Source organism: Theropithecus gelada, chromosome 1 (assembly GCF_003255815.1).
Source record: "Theropithecus gelada isolate Dixy chromosome 1, Tgel_1.0, whole genome shotgun sequence".
In the NCBI taxonomy this organism is placed as follows: Eukaryota; Metazoa; Chordata; class Mammalia; order Primates; family Cercopithecidae; genus Theropithecus; species Theropithecus gelada.
Window position 1 is genome coordinate 26,407,384 of NC_037668.1, and position 26,126 is coordinate 26,433,509.

The 26,126-nt window shown below is 44.5% G+C and overlaps 2 protein-coding genes across 5 annotated transcripts in view; both read right to left on the reverse strand.

Annotated features, from left to right (window-relative positions):
* Nucleotides 1-1,772, reverse strand: part of CD244 (CD244 molecule) — a 31,961-nt gene extending 30,189 nt beyond the window's left edge. For all 3 annotated transcript variants that reach the window (XM_025403134.1, XM_025403126.1, XM_025403143.1), the window contains exon 1: nucleotides 1,501-1,772. In XM_025403134.1, coding sequence (XP_025258919.1) covers nucleotides 1,501-1,561 — 61 coding nt within the window. In that variant the 5' untranslated portion in view covers nucleotides 1,562-1,772. The remainder of the gene's footprint in view (nucleotides 1-1,500) is intronic.
* A 14,865-nt stretch (nucleotides 1,773-16,637) lies between these two features.
* Nucleotides 16,638-25,773, reverse strand: ITLN1 (intelectin 1). 2 transcript variants are annotated; one of them, XM_025388780.1, is made up of 8 exons: nucleotides 25,574-25,773; nucleotides 25,333-25,396; nucleotides 23,961-24,059; nucleotides 22,559-22,806; nucleotides 21,764-21,922; nucleotides 21,004-21,124; nucleotides 19,726-19,829; nucleotides 16,638-16,914 (listed from the first exon to the last, which is right to left on the reverse strand). In XM_025388780.1, exons 2-8 carry the CDS (start codon nucleotides 25,388-25,390, stop codon nucleotides 16,762-16,764), a joined length of 942 nt encoding a protein of 313 aa, XP_025244565.1. In that variant the 5' UTR covers nucleotides 25,391-25,396; nucleotides 25,574-25,773; the 3' UTR covers nucleotides 16,638-16,761. The 2 variants fall into 2 exon arrangements, with proteins under 2 accessions (XP_025244565.1, XP_025244575.1); XM_025388790.1 differs by having other exon boundaries at nucleotides 25,570-25,618.
* Nucleotides 25,774-26,126: the final 353 nt, after the last annotated feature.

Below are 26,126 nucleotides of genomic sequence, written 5' to 3' on the forward strand. Positions count from 1 at the left end.
TTCAGCTGTCTGAGCTGCTTTCAAGGCGCCTTAGACCAGGTTCCAGCCTAGCTCTCCTGACCAGAATCCTGGGTCACTGGGCCTCCCAACCCACCCACAAGAGCCGCAGGCCCCACACCTCCCTCCCTGCTCCCTGTTCCTCATCATACTCTGCCCTATGCTGCCTGCATCCTTACAAATGTTGAGTCCACCTGAGCTTTGACTGTGTCTTCCTGAAGGACACAAGAATGCTCAGGGACTCAGTAACTGAATTGAGTACCTGGGCATGGGACTTTATTGCATATGGGGCTTCTACCCGGCCCTGAACCCACGCAACACTATGCCTCAGTTTCCCCTCTTTGTGCCCAGAGTGTACCCTCCTCTAACTCCACGCTCTCCACCCCTGTGAAGCCCCTGCAGAGTCACTGATCTAAAATGCAGAACCCTGGCGAGGCACAGTGGTTCATACCTGTAATCCCAGCACTTTGGTTGGGTGAGACCAAGGTGGGCAGGTCACCTGAGGTCAGAAGTTCAAGACCAGCCTGGCCAACATGGTGAAACCTGGTCTCTAATAAAAATACAAAAATTAGCCAAGTGTGGTGGCACGCGTCTGTAATTTCAGCTATTCAGGAGGCCGAGGCATGAGAATCACTTGGACCCAGGACGCAGAGGTTGCAGTGAGCCAAGATCACACCACTGCATTCCAGCCTGGGTGACAGAAGGAAACTCCATCTCAAAAAATAAATAAATAAATAAAAATAAAAAATGAAATAAATTAATTAAATTAAATTATATGTGGGATCCAGGTTTCAGAGCATCCTGGACCCCAGGACTGGAGAAAGAGGGGAGCAGCCCTCAACCGGGATCCCCGGGAGTAAATGTTAGATGGCTCCATGCCTAGCTGACAGCTTTAGGTTTGCTGTGGAGCTTCCTCATATTGTCTCCTTCTTCTGCCCCAGCCCAACATGTCCCTAATAATTTCCAGGCTCCTGTGGCATCTGGGGGGCTGAAGAAGCCAGGGAGATGAAGAACCATGCCATCCAGGCTCTTCCTGGCTGCTGGCCTTGCCCTCCCCTCCTCGGGCTCAGTTTTCCTGCCTCAGGGGTCCATCCGTCTGTCTCTGAGCTCCAGAACCAACCACTTCCTTGGGACTGCTTCTCTTCTCTCACGCCACAATTGGAGGATGCAATTTTCTTCATCTTTACAGGCAGCTGGAAGGAGGCTTCTCTCTCCACGACATGGAAAGATAAATTGAAGCCAGTGGGAAGGAATCTCCTCACCCAAGACTTCCTGGATTGCTGGCAGCAGAGCCAGATGCCCCTCTCACAGACCCCCCGGTGCACTGCCAGCCTGTCCTGTCTGATTTAGACTGTCAGACCTGTCAGGAGCTGCTCCGAGTCAAGTTCCAGATGAATGTGTATGTGGCACAATCAGGGAGATATGGCTCTGATCTCCCTGAGGGGCACAGCTCCTAGTCCATTATGTGAGTCCCCCGCCCCACGCCAGGTAGGACCTCCTTACCTTTGCCCTGATACCCCTTGAGGAGTAGGAGGAGTGTGAAGGTGACCACTTGCCCCAACATTTCCACAGAACAGAGGGGCCAAGCCAGCCCCTCCACCCCCACCAGACGCTGTGCTGTGCACTGGCTCAGCAGTCTCCAGTCAGCAAGAGGACGATGCCGAGCAGAACTGCCTTGCAGCCTGTCCAGCCACAGTTTCCTCAATTAGAGGCTGTTAACACCTGTTGTGAGCTGACAAGGCCACTGAGAAAGCCCCAGCGCCTGGAGCTGGTCTGACAGTTCCCACAAGCCAAGCTGGTGAAGCTTACCTCAAGTGGGAGGGTGCTTGAAGTTCACAGTGACTCACAAAGCCAGTTTCAAAACTGCATCCCTTTCTCTGCTTCAGCCCAAGAAATGTTCCAATTCTCTGAATCCTATGTGGAGAGACCCACATGGGGGCCAAACAGCCAGTATCCTTGGCTGTTCCTTTCCAACAGACTTTGTGGAGGTGGAGTGGAGAGGGGCTGGAGAAGGAGTGGGCTGAGAAATAGGGCCCTGGATAAAGCGGCTAACAGTGTTGAAGGAGAGGAGGAGTAGCTGAGAGAACATAGGAACAGACTTAAGGGCTGGAAGCACTAGAAAAATCTAACAAACCTGGGGATCCCATGCAAGTTGACATCAAAGTTTAAGCACATGTAAATTAAATTTGTTTCATAAGAATTTGTTTCACATGGGGCACGGTGGCTCATGCCTGTAATCCCAACACTTTGGGAGGCTGAGGCAGGCAGATCACTTGAAGTCAGGAGATCAAGACTAGCCTGGCCAACATGGTGGATCCCTGTCTCTACTAAAAATAAAGAAATTAGCCAGGCTGGGTGGCATGCACCTGTAATTCCAGTCACTTGGGAGACTGAGGCAGGAGAATCACTTGAGCCCAGGAGGTGGAGGTTGCAGTAAGCCGAGATCACGCCACTGCACTCCAGCCTAGGTGATAGAGCGAGACTTTGTCTCAAAAAAAAAAAAAAAAAAGAATGTGTTTTGTTCCACATTTCCAATCTGTATGTCTAGATTCCCTCCCTTCCTCTTTTTCTACTTTTCCATAGTAGTCCTCTCTTCCCTCTTTTGCCTTCTCCCAGAAGTGATGTGGGCCTACTTTTGCTGCCTTCACATGCATGCTTGGATGCCACCCTCCAGGAAGGCCAGGCAGCTTTGGATCTGCTCAGGCCCCCATGGAGGGGTGGGGACAGTGGCATCCCCCATCCCCTGGAACACTGTGCTTCAAGGTCAGGCCCCAGGGTTAACACCTCTTTCTTACTTCCTTCTGCTTTCCCCTTAATAAATGCTTTCGGTTCCCTTCAAGTCCACTCTTCTCTTTTTCCATCCTTTGGTCCATTTCCGGCCATCCTGTCTGAACTGGGCAGGGGTCAGCAGACTGACAGCTTCAGCTGCCAAAAGAGGCAACAGTGGTGCTCTGGACAGAGCCCTGGATTTAGAGTCAAAGACTTGGACTTTGAGCTCCCATTCAGCAACTTACAACCTATGGTGACTCTGGCCATGTTGCTGTCTGAGCCTGTAGGGTCATCAATACATCCTCCCTGCCTTCACAAGGTGGTTTTCAGGATCAAATTAAAAATGATACTTGAGAATATGCATACAAAAAAAACACTGTACATAGATGAGGCTTTTGTGGTTTTGTTTTCATTTTTTTAAGCTCTGAATTGCTTTTTCCAGCTGGTCTAGTGGTTGTCATCTCTTCTCTCCTTTGTCTCCTCCCAAGTCGCAGCCCTCAACCCTGGAGAATTTCCTCAGAGTTGATCTGGCCATGTCCTTAACCTTGAGAAGTGGTTCACAAGACACGGTATAACAAAGAAGGGTAAACTTCCTCACATGCTAGGTGGAAAACAAGATCCAACTGTTGGAACCCACTAATGAATGTGACTTAGGAATCAGCCTCTCCAATCCTGACCCCAACACCAGCTCCATCCTTCCCACCAGGCATGTGGATGACCTATCATCCCCTGGAAACTGAACTCAGAGCAGCTGTACTACTTAGTGTGTGTCTGTCTTGTAGTCCCCGACAAACTCTATCACACAATGTCTGCTATTTGTAGGCTGATTGCAGTGGCTCATGCCTGTAATCCCAGCACCTTGGGAGGCCAAGGCAGGCAGATCACTTGAGGTCAGGAGTTTGATATCAGCCTGGCCAACATGGTGAAACCTCATCTCTACTAAAAATACAAAAATTAGCTGGGTGTGGTGGTGCATGCCTGCAATCCCAGCTACTCAGGAGGCTGAGGCAGGAGAATCCCTTGAACCTCGGAGGCAGAGATTACAGTGAGCCGAGATCGTGCCTCTGCACTCCAGCCTGGGAGACAGAGCAAGACTCTGTCTCAAAAAAAAAAAAAAAAAGGCTGGGTGCAGTGGCTCATGCCTGTAATCCCAGCACTTTGGGAGGCCAAGGTGGGTGGACTACCTGAGGTTAGGAGTTTGAGACCAGCCTGACTAACATGGTGAAACCCCGTTTCTATTAAAAATACAAAAAAATGAGCCAGGTGTGGTGGTGCACACCTGTAATCCCAGCTATATGGGAGGCTGAGGCAGGAGAATCACTTGAACCCAGGAGGAGGAGGTTGCAGTGAGCTGAAATCGTGCCATTGCATTCCAGCTTGGGCAACAAGAGCAAAAACAAACAAACGAACAACAATAACAACAACAACAACAACAAAAACTGCTATTTGTTCTACACACTGACCTCCCCAGCCCTGAGCTCTTCAACACAAAGTCTATGCTCTCCTTAGCTTAGTGTTTCCAAGCCTCACCCAGTGCCTGGTTCTTCAGAGTTGATTAGTAGATTGTCAAGTGCTGAAGGAATGAATGAATTCCCTAAGGAAAACATTTCTATTTCCCCTGAGATAGACTGGTTAGCTAAGTCACCATAGACCCTGCCTTCATGGAGTTTGTATCTTGCCCTGCCGAATTTTTGTGCAGAGAACACTTCTGTGCAACTCAGCCCCTTTAGCGCGAGGACCCAAGACTTACAAAATCAATAGAGACTCCCTTAGCTACATTTCCCATACATATTCACCCGGTCTCTATAAGTCTGGGACAGAGGACTCAGACAGTGCATTTAAAGGTTAGCGGACATCAAAGGTTCATAAACCCCTGCCCTTTCATCTTTCCTTTTCCCAAACCATGCTTTCATCAAGTTTCGGTGAGTCAAGGTCATTCCAGTAAATCCCACTTCTGATGCCAATTACAAATTTCATGGGTCCCCAAGACCACGCATTTCTGAGACAAAATTGCAAGTTTGAGGTTCCCAAGACCACCTTCAGTTTTGATAATTAACTAGAATGACTCACAAAACTCACTGGAAGCTGTTTTACTCATGTTTTATTCTAGCCTTCACAAAGAACCCAACTGATCTTATAGGTATAGTCAACCAATCTTGTAAGAATTCAACAAATAACTTCTGTAATATTAGAGTTTATTAAAGCCAAAAATACAGATGAAAATGAGCCAAGGGAAGAGGTACCTAAGGCAAGGTCCAGGAGAGTCCCAAACAAAGAAACCAGTCACAGCACTTCCAGTCTCCTCTCCCAGTGGAGCTGTGCAGACAGGGCCTACTTCTCCCAGAAACTACGTGTAACAATATGCACAGAGTATTGTTAAGCAGGGAAGCTCTTCCAAGTCTTGATGTCCAGAATTTTTATTGGGGTTTGGTCACATAGACATGGCTGACCACCCATGTGGCTGACCATAGTCTCTGGGCCCTCCAGAAATTGAGTTGATGCTATGTGGCCAAAGCTCCCACCATAAATCACATTATTAGCATTGACAATGCTAACAAGGTCCCCAGTAATGAAGATACCCTTATCAAACAGGACATTTCAAAACTTAGAGATAACTCCCAGGAGCCAAGAGCAAAGGTTGGGCGTCTCTTTGGAGAAGGTTTATCCTTTACTGCACCACTGGAAAGAGGTTGTTAAAGTTGTCAAAGATGAACCGTTCACAAAGAGGCCAACTGATCTTATAGGTATAGTTAGCCAATCTTGCAAGAATTCAGCAAATAACTTCTGTAACACCAGACACTAAATGAGAACTCATTGCCTTTATTTCTAACCATCTGAATATTCTCTGTGTTCCTGTTTGGATTAAACCATAATGATGCTTTTAACAAGCACAACCTATCTTTTTCTGTCTCTTCTTCTCAGAAGGGCTAGAAAATCACTTTCCCTTCTATGTATATTTATCTTCTGTGGGCTTTCACTTGTTGGAAGAGAAGTAGCCAGTTATTGTTTATTTATTGGTTGTGATAACTTTCAGGTTCAGGTTAAAGGTAAGAGATGCAATAGTCTCATAAAGCAGATGGAAGACAGAGCCTCTCAAAACAATTTATGGGACATCAAATAACCCAGAGAACCCACATCCCCAGGAGCAAGGGCTAAAGAGTGCAATACATGTCTTAACTCCTCTCAGAATTTCAACATAACAAGAAATTTGTCATTCCCAGATTCAGTGTGAGAAACAGCTCTGACGATGCAGAGAACCGCAGGCTATCTCTCTCTGACACTAACAATGTGGTGGGGGAAATGGAATCTATCTCTACTTCCCTGTGTTGAAACAAAATGTTTCTACACGAAAAAGGAACGAAAGGGTTTTCCTAAATTGCAAGGGAAATGCACCATAGAATAGTCTCCTATTTAAAGATAACTAAATATAAATCTGTCCTATACATTTCTATCTTTTATTACATTGTATAAATCAGAATCTGATTTAGTATGAAATTATATTCTGAGATTTTTATGTTTGACATATTAGTAGATCAAGTATTTTGCAATAAAAAAAAAACTTAATGACTTCTAAGTGCCCTGCCATCTAGTTTGTGAATTTTATCTAGTTTGTGAATTACAAATATAGATAATCAAAATTGGGGTTATAATGATAAAGTCATTTGTGCAAACCAATGTTCTCTTTTAATTTTTTTGTGCTACTTTGACACCTAAAAAGAAATGAATGTGATCAAAGTTTAGTGGTGTAATCAGATAAACTCATGATATGGATTGGCTGTGTCCCCACCAAAATCTCAACTTGAATTGTATCTCCCAGAATTCCCACGTGCTGTGGGAGGGACCCAGGGGGAGGTAATTGAATCATAAGGGAGGGTCTTTCCTGTGCTATTCTCGTGATAGTGAATAAGTCTCACGAGATCTAATGGGTTTATCAGGGTTTCCGCTTTGCTTCTTCCGCATTTTCTCTTGCTGCCACCACGTAAAAAGTGCCTTTCACATCCCACCATGATTCTGAGGCCTCCCCAGCCATGTGGAACTGGAAGTGCAGTTAAACTTCTTTTTCTTCCCAGTCTTGGGTATGTCTTTATCAGCAGTGTGAAAACAGACCAATACAACTTACAACCAAGTTGTTATTTTAATAATTTGAATATCCATAATTGACCATGAAATTGTTTTGAAATGACAAAACTTTACTGTAGAGTATTTTATTCTACATCATGTTGCTGTTTTATTCTATTTCACCTTGCTCTTTATCCCTCATGTAGAATCCTTATCAGTGCTGACAGTTTCCCTGATTCTATGTGTCATCGAATCTACCACACAGGTTGCATGGGCTCACACATTCACATATGAGATTATAGAAGATGAAGAACCTAAAACTGACTTCTTGTTCCTCTAAGAGTTCCTCTTCTTCTTCCCCTATCCGTGCCCTATCTGACCTCCCTACATGATTTTTCTTTTTTTTTTTTTCTTTTTTTTTTTTTTTGAGATGGAGTCTGGCTCTGTCGCCCAGGCTGGAGTGCAGTGGCCGGATCTCAGCTCACTGCAAGCTCCGCCTGTCGGTTTACGCCATTCTCCTGCCTCAGCCTCCCGAGTAGCTGGGACTACAGGCGCCCGCCACCTCGCCCGGCTAGTTTTTTGTATTTTTTTTCGGTAGAGACGGGGTTTCACCGTGTTAGCCAGGATGGTCTCGATCTCCTGACCTCGTGATCCGCCTGTCTTGGCCTCCCAAAGTGCTAGGATTACAGGCTTGAGCCACCGCGCCTGGCCTCTACATGATTTTCATGTGAAGTTCTCTGGGTTTTTCTGGCATACCCTCTCCTGCTAAGAAGTTGCCTCTGGCCAGGTGCAGTGACTCACACCTGTAATCTCAACATTTTGGGAGGCTGAGTTCAAGAATTTAATGGGCAAAAATAAAGAAGTCTAGTAACACCAAGTATTTGAGGGCATAGGGATCAATTGGATCAATTATATACAGTTGATGGGAGTGTAAATTGGTAAAATTTTGTGGAAATAAATTGGTGTTATCTTGTAAAGTCAAATATTTATAAACTCTAATGATCCAGCAATATGACATCTAGTTATATACCTACATATAAGAGAAAATTTAGCACATACATACCTGGAGACACATATGATAATGTGCATAGCAGCACTGTTTTTTATTGGAAAAAAACTGGAAACAAAACAAATGACAATGGGAGAGTGGAAAAACAAGATGTGATCTATTCATACAATGTGAACTCAATAGCATTGAAAATGAATGTGGGGCCGGGCACGGTGGCTCAAGCCTGTAATCCCAGCACTTTGGGAGGCCGAGGCGGGTGGATCACGAGGTCAGGAGATCGAGACTATCCTGGCTAACATAGTGAAACCCCGTCTCTACTAAAAATACAAAAAACTAGCCGGGCGTGGTGGCGGGCGCCTGTAGTCTCAGCTACTTGGGAGGCTGAGGCGGGAGAATGGCGTGAACCCGGGAGGCGGAGCTTGCAGTGAGCCGAGATCACGCCACTGCACTCCAGCCTGGGAGCACAGCGAGACTCCGTCCCAAAAAAAAAAAAAAAAAAGAAAATGAATGTGGGACAGCATAGGAGAATAGTAGTTACATAAAGTCATAGGAAAAAAATAAGCACCAGAAAACAATATACAATATAATAGTATTTTTATATAGTTTAAAAACAAAAATTAAACAACATATTATTTAGGCATGTGCATGATTGTTAAAAAGTAGTTTAAGCAATAGCACCTTAACCACAAATTGAGATAATGGCAACAACTAAGGAAGAAGGGAGGGATGGAGTGACATAGAGGAACACAGAGGTAGGTGTAGATTATTAATAACATTCTAGTTGTTGGGTTGTGTCATGATAAGTGTCCACTGCATTGTGAAAGAAAGGAAGGTGGGAGAGAGGTGGACAGGGGGTAGAAGGAGAGAGAGAGAGGGAGCTGACCTAGCTGCCATGCATCTCTGCTGCTTATTATAACCACAAAGAAAGACCACTAATACCACCTCATCATGAAACCTTTCAGGTAACCATTAGTGTTGTTCACTCTGATACAATTCTCCTCTTTTGGGGCAGGGTGGGGACATGGAAGGCTGCACTTCTCTTTGAAGTTAAACAGGACCATGTGACTTGCTCTGGCCAAGAAATCAAAGCAGAAAGTATCACTTTCAGGCTGAAGACTTTAGGAGAAGCAAGGCACCAGTCAACATACTCCTTTCTCCAGCTTCAGTTAATACCTAAAACACGCAGCATTGACTTGGTAATGGGCTTACTGGTGATGAAGAAATTAATATTGAAGGTTGGAAAGATGGCACTCCATGTTATGTAAGAAGTGAAAACGTTAAGAGCATTGCCTGTGGTCACTCAAGAAGTGTGTTATATACCTAGTGCCCTTGAGCTCTAAGGGAAGACATCAGGGAAACAGAATGTAACACTGTGTGTCAGCTGCCTTTGGTAATACATTATAAAACAGAGGCCCAAAGGAAAATCAGATGGTCTGTTTTGCAAGCAGGAATGAAAGAACTAACTGATTCAGTGTCTTCAACAGGTAAATGGTAAAGAAAGCTTTCATTGATAAATGATCTTCAATAAAGACACACAGAAATACATACACGTGGCTGGGTGTGGAGGCTCACCCATGTAATCCCAGCACTTTGGGAGGCTGAATCAGGCAGATTGCTTGAGTCTAGGAGTTCGAGACAAACCTAGGCAATGTAGTGAGACCACAACTCTACAAAAAAAAAAAAATTAATTAGCCAGGTATGGTGGCATGCCTGTGGTCTCAGCTCTTTGGGAGGCTGAGGTAGGAGGATCTCTTGAGTCAGGGAAGTCAATGCTTCAGTGAGCTGTGATCATGCCACTGCACTCCAGCCTGGGCAACAGAGTGAGATTCTGTCTCAAAAAAAGAAAATACACATACACACACACACACACACACACACACACACGCACGGTATAAAAATCTTTCCGTCCACCTCAGTCAAGAGAAAATATTAAGTGCATTCATACTCTTGTACAACCATCACCATCATCCATCTGCAGAACTCTTCCTCTTGTAAAACTGAAACTCTGTATCTATTAAACAATCATGACCCGTACCCCTTTCCCCACAGCTCCAGGAAACAATCATTCCATTTTTCTCTATATATAAATTTGACTATAGGTACTCATAAAGTGAAATCATACAATATTTGTCTTTTTCTGACTGGCTTATTTCACTTAGCATAATGCTGTCAAGATTCATCCATGTTGTAGCTTCAGTCAGAATTTTATTCCTTTTTAAGGTTGAATAATATCCCTGTCTATGTGTATATACATATGTGTGTGTGTATATGTGTGTGTGTACATATATTTGCATATATATGTGTATATATATACATATGTACCACTTTTTGCTTCATCTGTCAGTGGGCACTTGGGTTGCTTCCACATTTTAGTTATTGTGAATAATGCTGCTATGAACAAACATCTCAAGACCCTGCTTTCAATTCTTCTGGGTATACACCCAGAAGTGGACTTGCTGAATCATATGGTAATTCTATGTTTAATCTTTTTTTTTTTTTTGAGACAGTCTCGCTCTGTCCCCCAAGCTGGAGTGCAATGGCATGATCTCAGCTCACTGCAACCTCTACCTCCTGGATTCAAGTGATTCTCCTGCCTCAGCCTCCCAAGTAGCTGGGATTACAGGTATACGCCACCACACCCAGCTAATTTTTGTATTTTTAGTAGATACAGCGTTTCACTATGTTGGTCAGGCTGGTCTCAAACTCCCAACCTCAGGTGATCCTCCCGCCTCAGCCTCCCAAAGTGCTGGGATCATAGACGTGAAGCACCGTGCCCGGCCTATGTTTAATCTTTTGAGGAACCTAATACTGTCTTCCACAGATGCTATACCATTTTACATTCTGATATGGTTTGGATCTGTGTCCCTGCCCAAATCTCATGTCCATTTGTAATCCCCAATGTTGGATGTGGGGTCTGGTGGGAGGTGATTGGATCATGGGGATGAATTGCTCCCTTTGGTGCTGCTCTCATGATAGCGTTCTCACAGGTCTGATTGTTTAAAAGTGTGTGGTGCCTCCCCCCTCTCTTTCCCTTCCTCCTGCACCCACTATGTAAGATGTGCCCGCTGCTCCTTCGCCTTCCGCCGTGATTGTAAGTTTTTTGAGGCCTCTCAGAAGCCGCTATGCTTCCTGTAAAGCCTGTGGAACATTGAGCCAATTAAACCTCTTTTCCTTATAAATTACTGGTTTTAAAAATATTTCTTTATAGCAATGTGAGAACAGACTAAAACACATTCCCACTGTCAGTGCGTAAGAGTTTCCATTTCTCCACATCCTCACTAACACTTATTATTTTCTGTTTTGTTTTGTTTATAGTAGCCATCCTAATGGGTTTAAGGTGGTATCTCATTGGGATTTTGGTTTGCATTTCTCTAATGATTAGTGATGCTGAGCATTTTTTCATATGCATATTAGGCATTTGTATATCTTGTTTTGTGAAAGATCTATTTAAGTCCTTTGACCATTTTTGAATTGGGTTGTTTGGTATTTTGTTGTTGAATTTTGGGAGTTCTCTGCATAGTCTGGATATTAATTCTTTATAAGATACATGATTTGAAAGTATTTTCGGCCGGGCGTGGTGGCTCAAGCCTGTAATCCCAGCACTTTGGGAGGCCGAGACGGGCGGATCATGAGGTCAGGAGATCGAGACCATCCTGGCTAACACGGTGAAACCCCGTCTCTACTAAAAAATACAAAAAACTAGCCGGGCAAAGTGGCGGATGCCTGTAGTCCCAGCTACTCGGGAGGCTGAGGCAGGAGAATGGCGTGAACCCGAGAGGAGGAGCTTGCAGTGAGCTGAGATCCGGCCACTGCACTCCAGCCTGGGTGACAGAGCAAGACTCCGTCTCAAAAAAAAAAAAAAAAAAAGAAAGTATTTTCTCCCATTCTGTGGGTTTTTGCTTTGTTAATAGTGTCTTTAGGTGCACAACATTTTAAAATTTTCATAAAGCACAATTTGTTAATTTTTTTCTTTTGCTGCCTATGCTTTGTTGTCGTAGTCGAGAAATTATTGCCAAATGCGATGCTGTGATGCTTCTGTCCTATTTTTATCTGAGAGTTTCATAGTTTAGGTCTTACATTTAAGTCATGGGTCTGTTTGGAGTTAATTTTCTTTTTTTTTTTTTTTTTTTATACAGAGTCTCGCTCTGTCGCCCAGTCTAGAGTACAGTGGCACAATCTCAGGTCATTGCAAGCTCTGCCTCCTGGGTTCAGGTGATTTTCCTGCCTCAGCCTCCCGAGTAGCTGGGATTATAGGCATGCACGACCACGCCCGGCTAATTTTTGTATTTTTAGTAGAGACAGGGTTTCACCATGTTGGTCAGACTGGTCTCGAACTCCTGATCTCATAATCTACCTACCTCAGCCTCCCAAACTGCTGGGATTACAGGCATGAGCCACCACAGTCAGCCCAAATTTTATTCTTTTTACATGTGGATATTCAGGCGTCTGAGTATCATTTCTTGAAAACACTGCCCTTTCCCCATTGAATGGTCTTGGCAACTGTGTCAAAAATCATTTGGCCATATATGCTAGGGTTTCTTTCTGGGCTCTCTATTCTATTGTATTAGTTTGTATGTCCGATATTATGCCAGTAGCACACTACTTTGAATACTGTAACTTTGTAGCAAGTCTTGAAATCCGGATATGTGAGTCTTCAAGCTTAGTTATTTTTCATGGTGGTTTTGGCTATTTGGAGTCTCTTGAGATTCCATATGAATTTTAAGATGGGTTTTTCTATTTCTGCAAATAAATATCATTGAGATTTTCATAGATATTGCATTGAATCTATAAATCACTTTGGGTGGTATTGACATCTTAACAATATTAAGTCTTTCAATCCATAAACATGAGATGTCTTTCCATTTATTTAAGTCTTGTTTAATGTTTTTCAGAAATGTTTTGCAAGGAGTCTTTCACCTCCTTGACTAAGTTAATTCCCTAGTGTGTTATTCTTTTTGGCGCTATTGTAACTGGAATTATTAATTTTACTTTTCATATTGTTCGTTGTTGCTGTATAGAAATGCAAATGATTTTCTTTGTAGACTCTGTATTTTGCTACATTGGTGAATTTATTTATTAGTTCTAACAATATTTTGTGGAATCTTTAGGGTTTTTTTACATATAAAATCATGTCATCCGTTAACAGAGATAATTTTACTTATTCTTTTCAATTCAGATGCCTTTTATTTGTTTTTCTTGACTTATTCCTCTGGCTAGAACTTCCAGTACTATGTTGAATAGAAGTAGCCAAAGTGGGTATTCTTGCCTTGTTCCTGACATAAAAGAAAAGCTTTCACCATTAAGTATGATGTTTGCTGTGGGTTTTTTGTATATGTCTTTTATTTCATTGCATTGCGGTTATTTTCTTCTCTTCCTAGTTTGTTGAGTGTTTTACATGAAAGAGTGCTGAGTTTTGCCAAATACTTTTTCTGCATCCATTGAGATGATCGTACAGCTATTTTCCTTTATTCTGTTAATGTGATGTGTTACGTTGATCAAGTCTCATTTATTGAAACATCCTTGCTTTTCAGAAATAAATCCCACTTGGTCATGGTGTAAAATCATTTTAATATGTGACAGGGTGCAGAGCGTGATGGCTCATGCCTTTAATCCCACCACTTTGGGAGGCCAAGGTAGGCAGATTGCTTGAGGTCAGGAGTTCAAGACCAGCCTGGCCAACATGGTGAAACCCTGTCTCTATTAAAAAATTTTTTTAAAAAGTGATATGTGTATATATGTACATATATATGTATGTATATATGGATATATACATATCACTATTTATAGATATCTATTTTATATATACTTTCTTATATATGTATATATACGTACGTATGTATGTATATATGTATACATTTGTACGTATATATATGTGTGTATACATTCGTGTATATACGTATGTATACACACACATATATATGTATGTACATATACATATATATATACACACACACACACATATATATATATGTTGCTGAATTTGATTTGCTAGTATTTTGTCAAAGGTTTTTGCATCAGTGTTCACAATGGATACTGATCTGTATTTTTCTTTTCTTGTAGTGCCTTCACCTGGCTGTTATCAGGGTAAAGGTGGACTCACAGAATTGGGGAGTTTAGCCTTCTCCTCAGTTTTTTGGAAACGTTTGAGAAGAATTGATGTTAGTTCTTCTTTAAATGTTTCTTCACTGATAGAATTCACCAGTGAACCATCAGGTCCAGAGCTTTTCTTTATCAAGAGATTTTTGATTACTGATTCAATCACCTTACTAGGTATACGTTTATTCAGATTTTCTCTTTCTTCATGATTTAGTCTTGATAGGTTTTATGTTCCTAGGAATTTGTCCATTTCATCCAGGTTATATAATTTGTTGGTGTAAAATTGTTCATAGGCCGGGCATGGTAGTTCACGCCTGTAATCCCACCACTTTGGGAGGCCGACGTGGGTGGATCACCTGAGGCCAGGAGTTCAAGAACAGCCTGGCCAACATGGCAAAACCCAGTCTCTACTAAAAATACAAAAACGAGCCAGATATGGTGGCATATGCCTGTAATCCCAGCTATTCATAAGGCTGAGGCACAAGGATCGCGTGAACCTGGGAGGCAGAGGTTGCAGTGAGCTGAGATCGCACTACTGCACTCCAGCCTGGGCAAAAGAACAAGACTCTGACTCAAAAAATAATAACAATAACTAATATATATCAAGCAATTACTATAGGCCAGGCACTCCTTTAAAGGCTGTACATAATTATTTCATCTAATTTTTATGAAAACCACATGTGAGGACTTTACTACTCTTATCTGTAGTTTACAGATAAGGAAACTGAAACTCTGCTACACGAAAAATTTTTCAAGGGTCAGATTCATTTAGAAAGCTAGGATTTGGACTAATTCCATCTATTTCCAGAGCATAGACCTTTAACAACTTCACCCTCTGGATGTGGGGCACAGTGAAAACAATGACAGGTGAAAACTTTCCCAGCTCAGAGATCTCTGTGGTCACGCCAAGGTGGCAGGGAGAATTAAGGTAAAGCCACCTTCTCTGAGAGGTCCTCCCTAACATTCCTTTCTGGATTGGGGATCGCTCTCCTGTGTTTCCACAGTTCCCCGGGAAACTCTCATGGGAGACTTTTATCACCTTGCACCTAAAGAGCTCCTGGGCTCCACCACCTGCAGCTTTAGAATTGGATTCATCTATCTTCTCTATCAATTCTCTATTACCGTATCCCCAGCACTTAGCCCAGGAACTAGTACACACTCAATGAATATTGTTGGAATTAATTCATAAAGGAATATATCAAAGAGAAAAAAAATGTTCACCTCTCTCTCCCACCACTGGTCTGTGCACTCCCAGCCAACAGTGTCTGGCACACAAAAGGTGAGTCACATACAGGGGAACTCCAACCAGAGGTAAAAACATACTCTGGTTTGCCTCCTGTAGTTGGAAGAAGGGCATCTGAGAGTGAAGAGGGACGGAGATATCTGTGTTTCGGGATAGAGAATGGGGAAAAGAGGTAAGAGAGAAGGCAGGAAGAAAGATGACAGAAAATGAGTTATTAAAAAGGTAGAAAGAACTAAAGAAAAAAAGGCTCTAGAGAGAATACTAACAATTTCTAACCCAGGTCTAAATAGACCTAGTTTAAACAACAAAGAAAATCCTCCCAGATTTTTTTTTTTTTTTTTTTTTTTTGAGATGGAGTCTCACTGTCACCCAGGTGGGAGTGCAGTGGTGCGATCTCTGCTCACTGCAACTTTCACCTCCTGGATTCAAGCAATTCTCCTGCCTCAGTCTCCTGGGTGGCTGGGATTACAGGCACGTGCCCCCGTGCCCAGCTAACTTTTGTATTTTTAGTAGAGACGGGTTTCACTATGTTGGCCATGATGGTCTTGATCTCCTGACCTCGTGATCCTCCCACCTTGGCCTCCTAAAGTGCTGGGATTATAGGCGTGAGTCACCACACCCCAACCCTCCCAAACCTTTTCTAAGCAAAATTCTTCCCCTTCCTCTTTCCCTTCTTCTTCCCCTTCCTCTTTCCCTTCTTCTTCCCCTTCCTCTTTCCCTTCTTCCCCTTCCTCTTTCCCTTCTTCCCTTCCTCTTCTAATTCCTCCAAGGCCTAAGAACTTTAAACTTCATTTTCTAGCCAGTGAGAAGTAATTGACACTTAGAGTGGGGAAGAATTGGAAGGGCTTGTCGTAATCCAATTTGTATTGTAGAGGAAACACAATATTGTGCCTAATAGTTAGTCATGGATAAGAACTGATGCCATCCCCATCCTATCTGTACCAATAACCCATTGGGAATTATTTGGCCATGTGGCTCCTTCTGAATGAGCACCTGCAGATGGGAGCCCAGGAATGGTTTAGCCACTGCCCAAGGAGAGTCACCATCATCATATCATGCCAGCCCATTCTTCCCTAAGGAGAACGCTCAGTCACTAAGGTTAGAACATACTAGATATCGATATTGGGTATATTATCTCCTTCTTCTTTGGTGCACCCCCCAAAATGGACTCTTTTCTCCTTTCGGGTCTACAGGTTGAGGATACAAATTGATCAGTCTATGTGGGTGAGTTAGGAAGGGTTAGGATAAATGCTTCCTTTCCCCTTGCCCTGTATTCCTCTGGCTATTTTAAGGGCTATCTGAAAGGGAATTAGAGATGCCATGTTTCTCTGTCAGGATTCCGGAGTCCTAAGAGTCCAAACACACAAGCAGTTGAAGTTCAATCAGCCACAGCAATACACATGCTTTTGAAATTTCCTACAGTGCTTCACCCCTACAGGAAAGGAATTCACAGAAACACCAAGCCTTGAGTCAATATGATTTATTAGTTTCTCTTCTGCCATAACATTGTAGCTACTGAGTAAGTTGTTCTCCATCCCTGGGATCTCATGGTTGGGAGGAGAGGTCTGGGTTCCCTCCCACAAAGCTCTCAATGATAGAATAGAAGCACAGCTGCCTCAGTTATCTCCCGGCTGCTGCTGTAACCAACATGAGTTCCATATCCATTCCAATCAAAACCAGAAAAATCTCCACACTGCCAAGGACTAGACTCTGGAAAGTATCCTCCTCCACCAATGCAGTGCTGGGAAACAAAGAGAGGAAGGGGCAGTAATGAGAGATCTGCCGGTGAGGCCAATGCCATCTTAACAGCCGAATCCAGTCATTTCTGTGGTCCTCATCAGACTCTCCATTGACAGTGTTGATCTATCCTTCCCATAAAAATCTCTCTCTCTTCCTTGGCTCACCTATAATCCCAGCAGTTTGGGAGGCCGAAGAAGGTGGATCACTTGAGGCCAGGAGTTCAAGACCAGCCTGGCCAACATGATGAAACCCTGTCTCCACAAAAAATACAAAAATTAGCTGGGTGCAGGCCAGGTGTGGTGGCTCACACCTGTAATCCCAGCATTTTGGGAGGCCGAGGTGGGTGGATCAGGAAATCGAGACCATCCTGGCTAACACAGTGAAGCCCTGTCTCTACTAAAAATACAAAAAAAAAATTAGCTGGGTGTGCTGGCAGGTGCCTGTAGTTCCAGCTATTTGGGAGGCTGAGGCAAGAGAATGGCATCAACCCGGGAGGCGGAGCTTGCTGTGAGCCGAGATTGTGCCACTGCACTCCAGCCTGGGTGACAGAACGAGACTCCTCTCGAAAAAAAAATTAGCCGGGTGAGGTGACAGGCACCTGTAGTCCCACTACTCAGGAGGCTGAGGCAGGAGAATTGCTGGAACTCGGGAGGTGGAGGTTGCAGTGAGCCTAGCTAGCACCATTGCACTGCAGCCTGGGTGACGATCCTGTCTCAAAAGAAAAAAAAAAAAAAAAACTCTCCTCCTTTAGCTTTAGTGACATTATTGTCTTGATTTTCTTTCAACTTTTCTAAACACTCATGCTCAGAGCCCTGTCTGTACTTTTCTTTTATAAATCCTCTAAGCACTGCTCCCTAGTGGAGGACCCATCTCCCTCTCGCTTATAAATTGCATGACCACTGTGGCCTCAATTACTAAAAATTCACTGATGGCCCCAAAATCTCCATCTCCTGTCGAGATACTTCTTGTGCTGAAGACCTCAAAATCCAGCTTGGATATCTACACAGGCATCTCAAGCCCCAAATGACCAAAACAAAGTTAATTATATCCCTCATTGACCCAGAACCTATTCATCATCCAGACACTCTGACTTCATAAATGACACTCATCCAAATGAGAACCATGTTATTCTAGACTTCCCTGCTCATCCTCTGTATTCAACTGGTGATATGGTTTGGACTTGGGTCCCCACAAAATCTCATGTCAAATTGTAATCCCCAGTGTTGGGGGTCGGGCCTTGTGGGAGGTGATTGGATCATTGGGGTGATTTCACATGAATGATTTTAGCACCAGCCCTTTGATACTGTCCTCATGATAGTGAGTGACTTCTCACGAGATCTGGACATTTAAAAGTGTGTAGCACCAGCTGGGCGTGGAGGTTCATGCCTGTAATCCTAGCACTATGGGATGCTGAGGAAGGCAGATCACTTGAGGTCAGGAGTTCGAGACCAGCTTGACCAACATGGAGAAACCCCATCTCTACTAAAAATACAAAATTAGCCCAGTGTGGTGGCTCATGCCTGTAAACCCAGCTACCTGGGAGACTCAGGCAAGAGAATCGCTCGAACCCGGGAGGCAGAGGTTGTGGCGAGCCTAGATCGTGCCATTGCACTTCAGCCTGGGCAATAAGAGCAAAACTCTGTCTCAAAAAAAAAAAAAACAAAAAAAAAAAGTGTGTAGCACATCCCCTGCCCTCACTCCTGCTCCTGCCACAGGAGACACCTCACTCCATCTTTGCCTTCTGCCATGTTTGGAAGCCTCCTGAGACTTCCCTAGAAGCAGAAGCCACTATATTTATAGTACAGCCTGCAGAACCATGAGCCAATTGAACCTCGTTTCTTTATAAATTATCCTGTCTCAGATATTTCTTTTTCTTTTCTTTTCTCTCTCTCTCTCTCTTTTTTTTTAGACAGGGTCTCACTCTGTCACCCAGGCTGGAGTACAGTGGTGTGATCTTGGCTCACTGCAACCTCCACCTCCCAGGCTTAAGCGGATCCTCCCACCTCAGCCTCCCAAGTAGCTGAGACCACAGGCATGCACCACCACACTTGACTAATTTTTGTATTTTTTGTAGAGACAAGGCTTCGCCATGTTTCTCAGGCTGGTCTCAAACTCCTGAACTCAAGAGATCCACCTGCCTTGCCTCCCAAAGTACTGGGATTATAGGCGTGAGCCACCATACCTGGCCAGTATTTCTTTATAGCAGTGAGAGAATGGACTAATACAACTGGTATTCCATTTAAAATCACTGGAATTTATCAATCCCACCATTCGGGATTCCTGAACCTTAACATTTCAACCACACAAGGGATGGCCTGAGTGAGGTTTCTAGAAGGTGATGTCCAGGACTGTCCCAGCAACTCCCCAGTGCAGTGTGTATCTAGGCAAACCATGGCTAGGGTTGGGGAGGCCCAGGTTTTCTCTGGAATATAAATCTCAGATGAAGAAAAATAACACCTGTGTTTCGCAAGGAATCTCAGCTCTAAAGACTACTACAGAATGTTTCCGCACACAAACCTCACCCCACCTCCAAGCGATTAAGTGTTTTCTCACAAAGCCTGAGCACCCAGCAATGGTTCTTTGAAGCCTCACTCCTTGATTTTGGTCCTCAGAGGGACAGGATGTGTACACCTGGACAAAGGGTCCCACAGCCCTGGCCCCTGAAGCCCAGCAATGGGCAAGAGAATGTCACACAACCACACACATACACACATACACCAGTCATACCACACTCAACACACACACACATACCAACACACACTGACAAACGTGACCTTACTCACAGGTTCTTGTGGTCCCCACAGAGACTCACGTGTTCAGTGTTACATCCAGTGACCTTCATTCCAGCACACAAGGCGTTGGCTGCTCTCTCATTATTAAATACCCTGAACTGAACAAATCCCGCAGTGAACTCCCCTGAAAACAAGAGGCACAAAACAGCATTCAAGGAAGATGCTAGAAATCACTTTCGTTAGGCCAGCCCTGAGATTCTCGATGCCAAAGCTCAGGCTACAGCCCAACACTCCAGCCGTACTGGTGGAGCCCAGCACCTCTGTGGCCAATGGCTGGTGCATCCTGGCCTCAAACTTAGCTAGGAGGGAACTTTTCTCAAACCCAGAGAGCAAGAGCTGGTCCTCAGAGAGGGCTCCTCATCTGCCACAGGCTTGTGAAGAGAAATTCAACTCTGCGGGAAGATCACCACTGAACATCTACAAGAACTGAGTTTCAGCAGTTAACAGATGTATTCACTCTGTTCCTATTTACATTTTTCTTTTCTCCTTTGTTTTAAACTCTTAACTCCCAAATGTAAACAATAACAGCTTTGAGTTCTATAATATATGCTCAGGCTCTGTGAAGCAAACTATACTACCAACTTTGGCTTCACACAAAATAAACTCACAATAGGAAAAAAAAGTCCTGCCATTTTTTTGGTTGTTCTATACACATTGCCTGGCCTGGTCCTAACAAGCTCCTGCAGGGCTGACAGTGGGTTGTTAGGAGTGAAGAGTCTGGAGTCTGCAGCCTGGCCGGGCACGGTGGCTCACACCTGTAATTCCAACACTTTGGGAGGCCAAAGCAGGTGGATCGCCTAAGGTCGGGAGTTGGAGACCAGCCTCGTCAGCATGGTGAAACCCCATCTCTACTAAAAATACAAAAATTAGCCAGGCACGGTGGCAGGCACCTGTAATCCCAGCTACTTGGGAGGCTGAGACAGGAAAATCATTTGAACCTGGGAGGCACAGGTTGTGGTGAGCCAAAACTGCACAATTGCACTCCAGCCTGGGCAACGAGAGTGAAACTCCATCTCAAGAAAAAAAAAAGTCTGGAGCCAAATTTCTCACCCTAATTGATAACTCTTCCACATATGCCTTGTGATCTTGGCAAGATTCTAAACCTCTCAGTGCTTCAGTTTCCTAAAATGACGTTAATAACAGTTCAGATCTCAAAGGCAGCCATGCAAAACAAGTGAGGCAATACAGGGAACATTACAGAAGAGAACCAGGCCTCAGTCGGATGCATAACTGTTACCTAGCACAGTTGAATGTATTCCCTTTCCTACTAAGAGTTCAGAGGATCATCAAAGACTCACGCTGGCCATAGGGTGAATAATAAGATGCTGTTTTCTGGGCATCACCAAAATCATAGACCACAGGGATCGCCGGGCCGTTGTCAGTAATACACCGTCCTACTCCATATTTCACTGGGAATTTCTACAAAGAAAGAAAAAGTCATGGAGTAAAAACAACAGATTTGCCATTACCAGCATCTCCTGGGATGCTGCCATTCATAGAGGGGAAACAATGCTTTCTCAGTAACTGAGATTACTTCAAAACCAGTCAAAATAAGAATCTTTCCCTGGTACTGCTGCCAGTTACTCAGGAGCTGTGATTCTGCGGCAGCCTAGACCACTTCATTCTCTCTCTCCTTCTCCCCAACCCACCCACACTCTTCCTGCCCCTGCTGTCCTCTCCCATAGGTCTTTAATTATCATTATTATTATTATTATTATTATTATTATTATTATACTCTAGGTTCTAGGGTACATGTGCACAATGTGCAGGTTGGTTACATAGGTATACATGTGTCATGTTGGTTTGCTGCACCCATTAACCCGTCATTTACATTAGGTATTTCTTCTAATGCTATCCCTCCCCCAGGCCCCCACTCCTCCCATAGATCTTTTCTCTTGCCTGGCTCAGAATTCCTAAGAAAAGCAACAGAAGCCATTAGCAAATATAGGTTAGAAGAACATGGGAGACAGGCCCATTGAAAAATGATTCCTGCCCAACCTCTAACACTTGCTTTCTGAACACCCATGAAAACCAGTCCCAGCCAGCAGCCCTCTGTACCTGGTAGAGGCCAAACAGATTATGTCCCAGTGTCTGGAGGAAGCCAGTGTCAGTGTGGTACCTCAGCAGGGAGCTGTTTCTCCAATGCTGCATGGGGGATTTGTTGGGCACATGCCAGATGCCCAGATCCTTGGCCTGGATGTCATAGTAGCCAGGGTTCTGGAAAGCAACAGACACTGAGCCTGACTGGGCCAGGAGGTCCCAGGAGGTAGAAGGTCCACACATGCAGCCTCGGCTGGACTGAGAGCTCTGGACTCCAGGTGAGCAGATGGCCAGCCACACTCAGACACCCCACTCCCAGCAGATGATCCCACCACACCCAGGGCCCTAACGGCCTTGTTAGGAGGAAGTTGTGATTCTACATGTAAATTGGCTGGGCGTGGTGGCTCATGCCCGTAATCCCAGCACTTTTGGAGACCAAGGTGGGCAGATCACTTGAGGTCAGGAATTCGAGACGAGCCCGGCCAACATGGAGAAAACTCGTCTCTACTAAAAGTACAAAACTTAGCCAAGTGTGGTAGTGAGCACTTATAATCCCAGCTACTTTTGAAGCAGAGGATCACTTGAACCCAGGAGGCAGTGGTTGCTATGAGCCAAGATCACACCATTGCACTCCAACCTGGGCAACAGAGTGAAACTCCGTCTCAAGAAAAGAAAAAAAAAGGTGCAAGTATTTCTCTCTTCTTCTCCAGCCCTTCCCCACATCCCCACCTTCCAGCCCTCCCCTCTGCAGGCTTGTGGTCAGCCACACTCCACTCCTCACCCTCACCCTAGTGGGTGGGAAGTGGCACCAACCTTGTAGTCATCACTCGTGGCTGCCTCTGCAGACCCAAAGGTGTTGTAGTTGGCCCAGTTGCCGTCCCCCTCTGGGTAGTTTGCTTTGCTGCCCTGCTGACTGGACCAGTGATCACCCACCGTGCACTTCCCATGCATGTCATTCTCGTGCACGCTGGCCACCAGGGTCCAGCCACCACCCCCAGAGGTCATGTCACAGAAGGTCTGGTAGATAACACCATTCTCGGTGCGGAGAAAATACAGGCCATCTGTAGAGAGAATCAGCCCAGAGCCTCCCTGTCTGAGAGCTGAGGGTTCATCTCAGCCCCATGACAAGAAAGGCCCTAGAAACCAGAAACATGGCCTAAAGGCTCCTGTCCTGAGTCACATCACTCAGTGCTCCCAGGGCTACTGGGGCCTCCCTGAGTTCAGAAGATCATGTTCCTGTAACTGAGGCAGAACATAGAATTGTATAAAATCCCAGTGACATTTTTCATAAAGTTAAACATGGAATTATCATATGACCCAGCAATTCCAGTGCAGTTCTGTCCCCAAAACAATTGAAAACAGGGTCTCAAGCTGATGCTTTTGCACCAGTGTTTATCGCAGCATTAGTCACAAGAGTCAAACAGAAGAAACAATTCAAATATTCACCAACAGGTGAATGAATAAACAAAACATGGTGTGTGTGCATATATGTATCAACAATGGATAAAAGGGAATGAAATACCCATGCTACAACATGGACAAACCCTCAAAACACTGTGCTAAATGAAATAAGTCAGACATCAAAGGACAAATACCGTATGACTCCAATTACATGAGGTAACTACACTAGACAAATTCATACAGACAGAAAGTAGAATGCAGCTACCAGAGACTGAGGGAAGGGAGTTATTGCTTAATAACTCCATGTTATTTTTTGTTTTGTTTTGTTGTTGTTTTTGTTTTTGAGATGGAGCCTCACTCTGTTGCCCAGGCTGGTGTGCAGTAGCACCATCTCGGCTCACTGCCACCTCTGCCTCCTGAGTTCAAGCGATCCTCCCACTTCAGCCTCCCAAGTAGCTGGAATTACAAGTGTGCACCACCACACCCACCTGCCACAGCCTCATAAAGTGCTGGGTGAGCACTTTACAGGTGTGAGCCACCGCATCCGGCCCCTCCTAGTTATTAAGTACAGAGTTTCTGTTTGTGGTAATAAAAAAGTTCTGCATATGGATAGCAGTGATGGTTGCACAACCTTGAAGGTAACAAATGCCACTGAATTGCACACTTACTATTGCTTAAAATGGCAAATATTATGCAAATTGTAATATGTATACATATACTTTACCATAATTTTTTTAACTAAAAGACAAAATGACTCCCAGAAGACACAATCCTGATACCCTCACTGAGCTCTGTTTGAGTGTTTATCACTCACCACATGCACTAGGGCACTTGTCTTTGATTTCCTTGCAGGTTCTGGGCAGAGATGAAGACGAAGAACAGGTCCATTCCTTGGAGTAAGTGTTAGCCTCATCTACGGAATATACAGAGTTTGATTCTCATTCCTGGTCTGACACAAAACCTAGCCTCTCCTATCAGCAGTCACACTCATTCCACCACTGTAGCAGAACCTCAATGCCAGGGTGGTAAGGCCTGAGACAGCCAGTGTCACATCCACTCAGCCCAGCAGCGTCACACCCACTCAGCCCGTCCGATGCGACAGCCAGCACAGGCTTAATGCGGGCCTCCCGCCACATGACCTGCCCTTGTGCTGGGTCCTGCCTGCCCTAAGCACTGAGTAATCAAAGACATTAAACTTCCCCAGCAAGAGCTTGCCTCTAGAGGGAACTGCTGACAAGTCAACAGAAAATTGGATTGAGAAGAATAAATGGTAGAAGAAAGACAAACTCAGGAGAACGAAAGAAAGACTCTGAGGTAAGAATGGAGAATGGAAAGGCCAGACAGCGAGCAGGGCAGTTGCCTGGGAGAAGGAGGCAAGAGGGGTTGTCTCATGTCTTAGTCACAGAAGACCTTCAGTCCAGGTGACATCGTAGCTTCTTCTGAGAGAATAAACATGATTTATCAGTAGGAAGAGAATCCAAGGCAGGGAAAACAGCATATCCACAGGCCTAGAGAAAAAAAAAAAAAAATACAGCGTGGCCCAGCTATAGAACTACAAACTGCTTAATATGGCTGAAACATGGGATGTGAAGTAGGGAGCAGTGACACTAACCTCTACTCCAAAAAGTGCAAACTATTCAAACAGTCTAGGGGAAAAGCTTTGAGGTCAGAGGTGACTGATCTCAGTTTTCTCATACCTAAAACACCGTTAATAAACAGTGATTTTGCAAAGATGAAGTAAGAAGATATTTTCAAACAGCCTTTTCTTTAAAAAAAAAAACATTTACACAGTGAAGGGAAATACAAATTTTTAAATGTCATTGTTATTCTTGTTGTAGAGAGGAAGACTGTGAAGAGAATGTTCTCCAGGCACAAAGCAGACCATGTAGTTCCCATGGAAATCCCACAGCCAAGACCACAGGAGTGGGCAGTGGCTGGGAGGTGGCACAGTTCTTACCACAGCCCCCTCAGGGCCACACAAAAGCACAGAGCCTGGACCCAGGACATGCCTCAAGCAACACGCTCACTGCCACAGGCCAGATCCCACCAGAGACCAGAAATCGGCACTCAGTCTACATGCAAGCCGGCCTCTGTGCATCTCAAAGACATGCTCTGTGTCCTGGGAGAGACCAGGATCCCAGGAGCCACCCAGCTGAAGGAACTCTGTCCCTAGCAGCGTGACTCACCTGTAATCCACCCTCTGGTGGCCGCAATGAGAAAAAGCAGGAAGCTGAGTTGGTTCATCGTAATCTAAAGAAAGCAAGATGAAGGTCACCGTCTTGCCCATCATTTTTCTCTACATCCTTGTCCCACCCCTGTCCAGTCCTACAAAGACTCCAAAAGCCCTTGCCTTTTGTTTAAACCTCAGACACCTCCGAGACCAAAAGCAGACGTAAGCTGAAAACAGGGTTCCCCCAACTCACAGACCTTGTCGGAGTCTCAGCTGCACTTTACTTGGGTACAGAGAGCTCCTTCACTCCCTCTCTACACTGCAGCCTGGAGCTTAACAGAGTGCAGCTTTCTCCAAAAACACTCCTGATGTGGAATGAGGGGCTGAAACCTTTATGGAGAAAGCCTAGCAGGGTCAAACCCAGGTTTCCAGCCTCACCCTCCCCTGGCACAATGCCCAGTGCTGGGGAGGTTTCTGGTTATCTCAGGGAGGTAATTTACACAGTGGAATTAACAGGTTCTGAAGAAAAAAACCAATCCTAAATATTGCCTACTAGCATTGTTCCTGGATCTGGGGGTTTCATGAACCTGTGTCAAAGTCCACGAAAACAAAACAAGTAGACGAAGAGACTAACAAGAGTTGGCATTAATTTTGGGTTTTTGTGCCTTTCTTTTGTGCAAAATAAAAACTTTCTCTAAATTAAGCATCTGCTGGCTTGGCACATTGGCTCAAATCCCAATGCTTTGGGAGGCCAAGGCAGGAGGATCACTTTGAACTCAGGAGTTTGAGACCAGCCTGGGCAACATAGGG

What these genes read in the sequence shown, in the direction of transcription:
- ITLN1 (XM_025388780.1), bottom strand. Translation starts at nt 25,390, where the DNA reads ATGAACCAACTCAGCTTCCTGCTTTTTCTCATTGCGGCCACCAGAGGG. An exon ending in CAAGTGCCCTAGTGCATGTG is followed by an intron (nt 22,807 to 23,960) that starts GTGAGTGATAAA and finishes TTCTCTCTACAG; the next exon opens with ATGGCCTGTATTTTCTCCGC. An exon ending in ATCTGTTTGGCCTCTACCAG is followed by an intron (nt 21,125 to 21,763) that starts GTACAGAGGGCT and finishes CTTTCTTTGTAG; the next exon opens with AAATTCCCAGTGAAATATGG.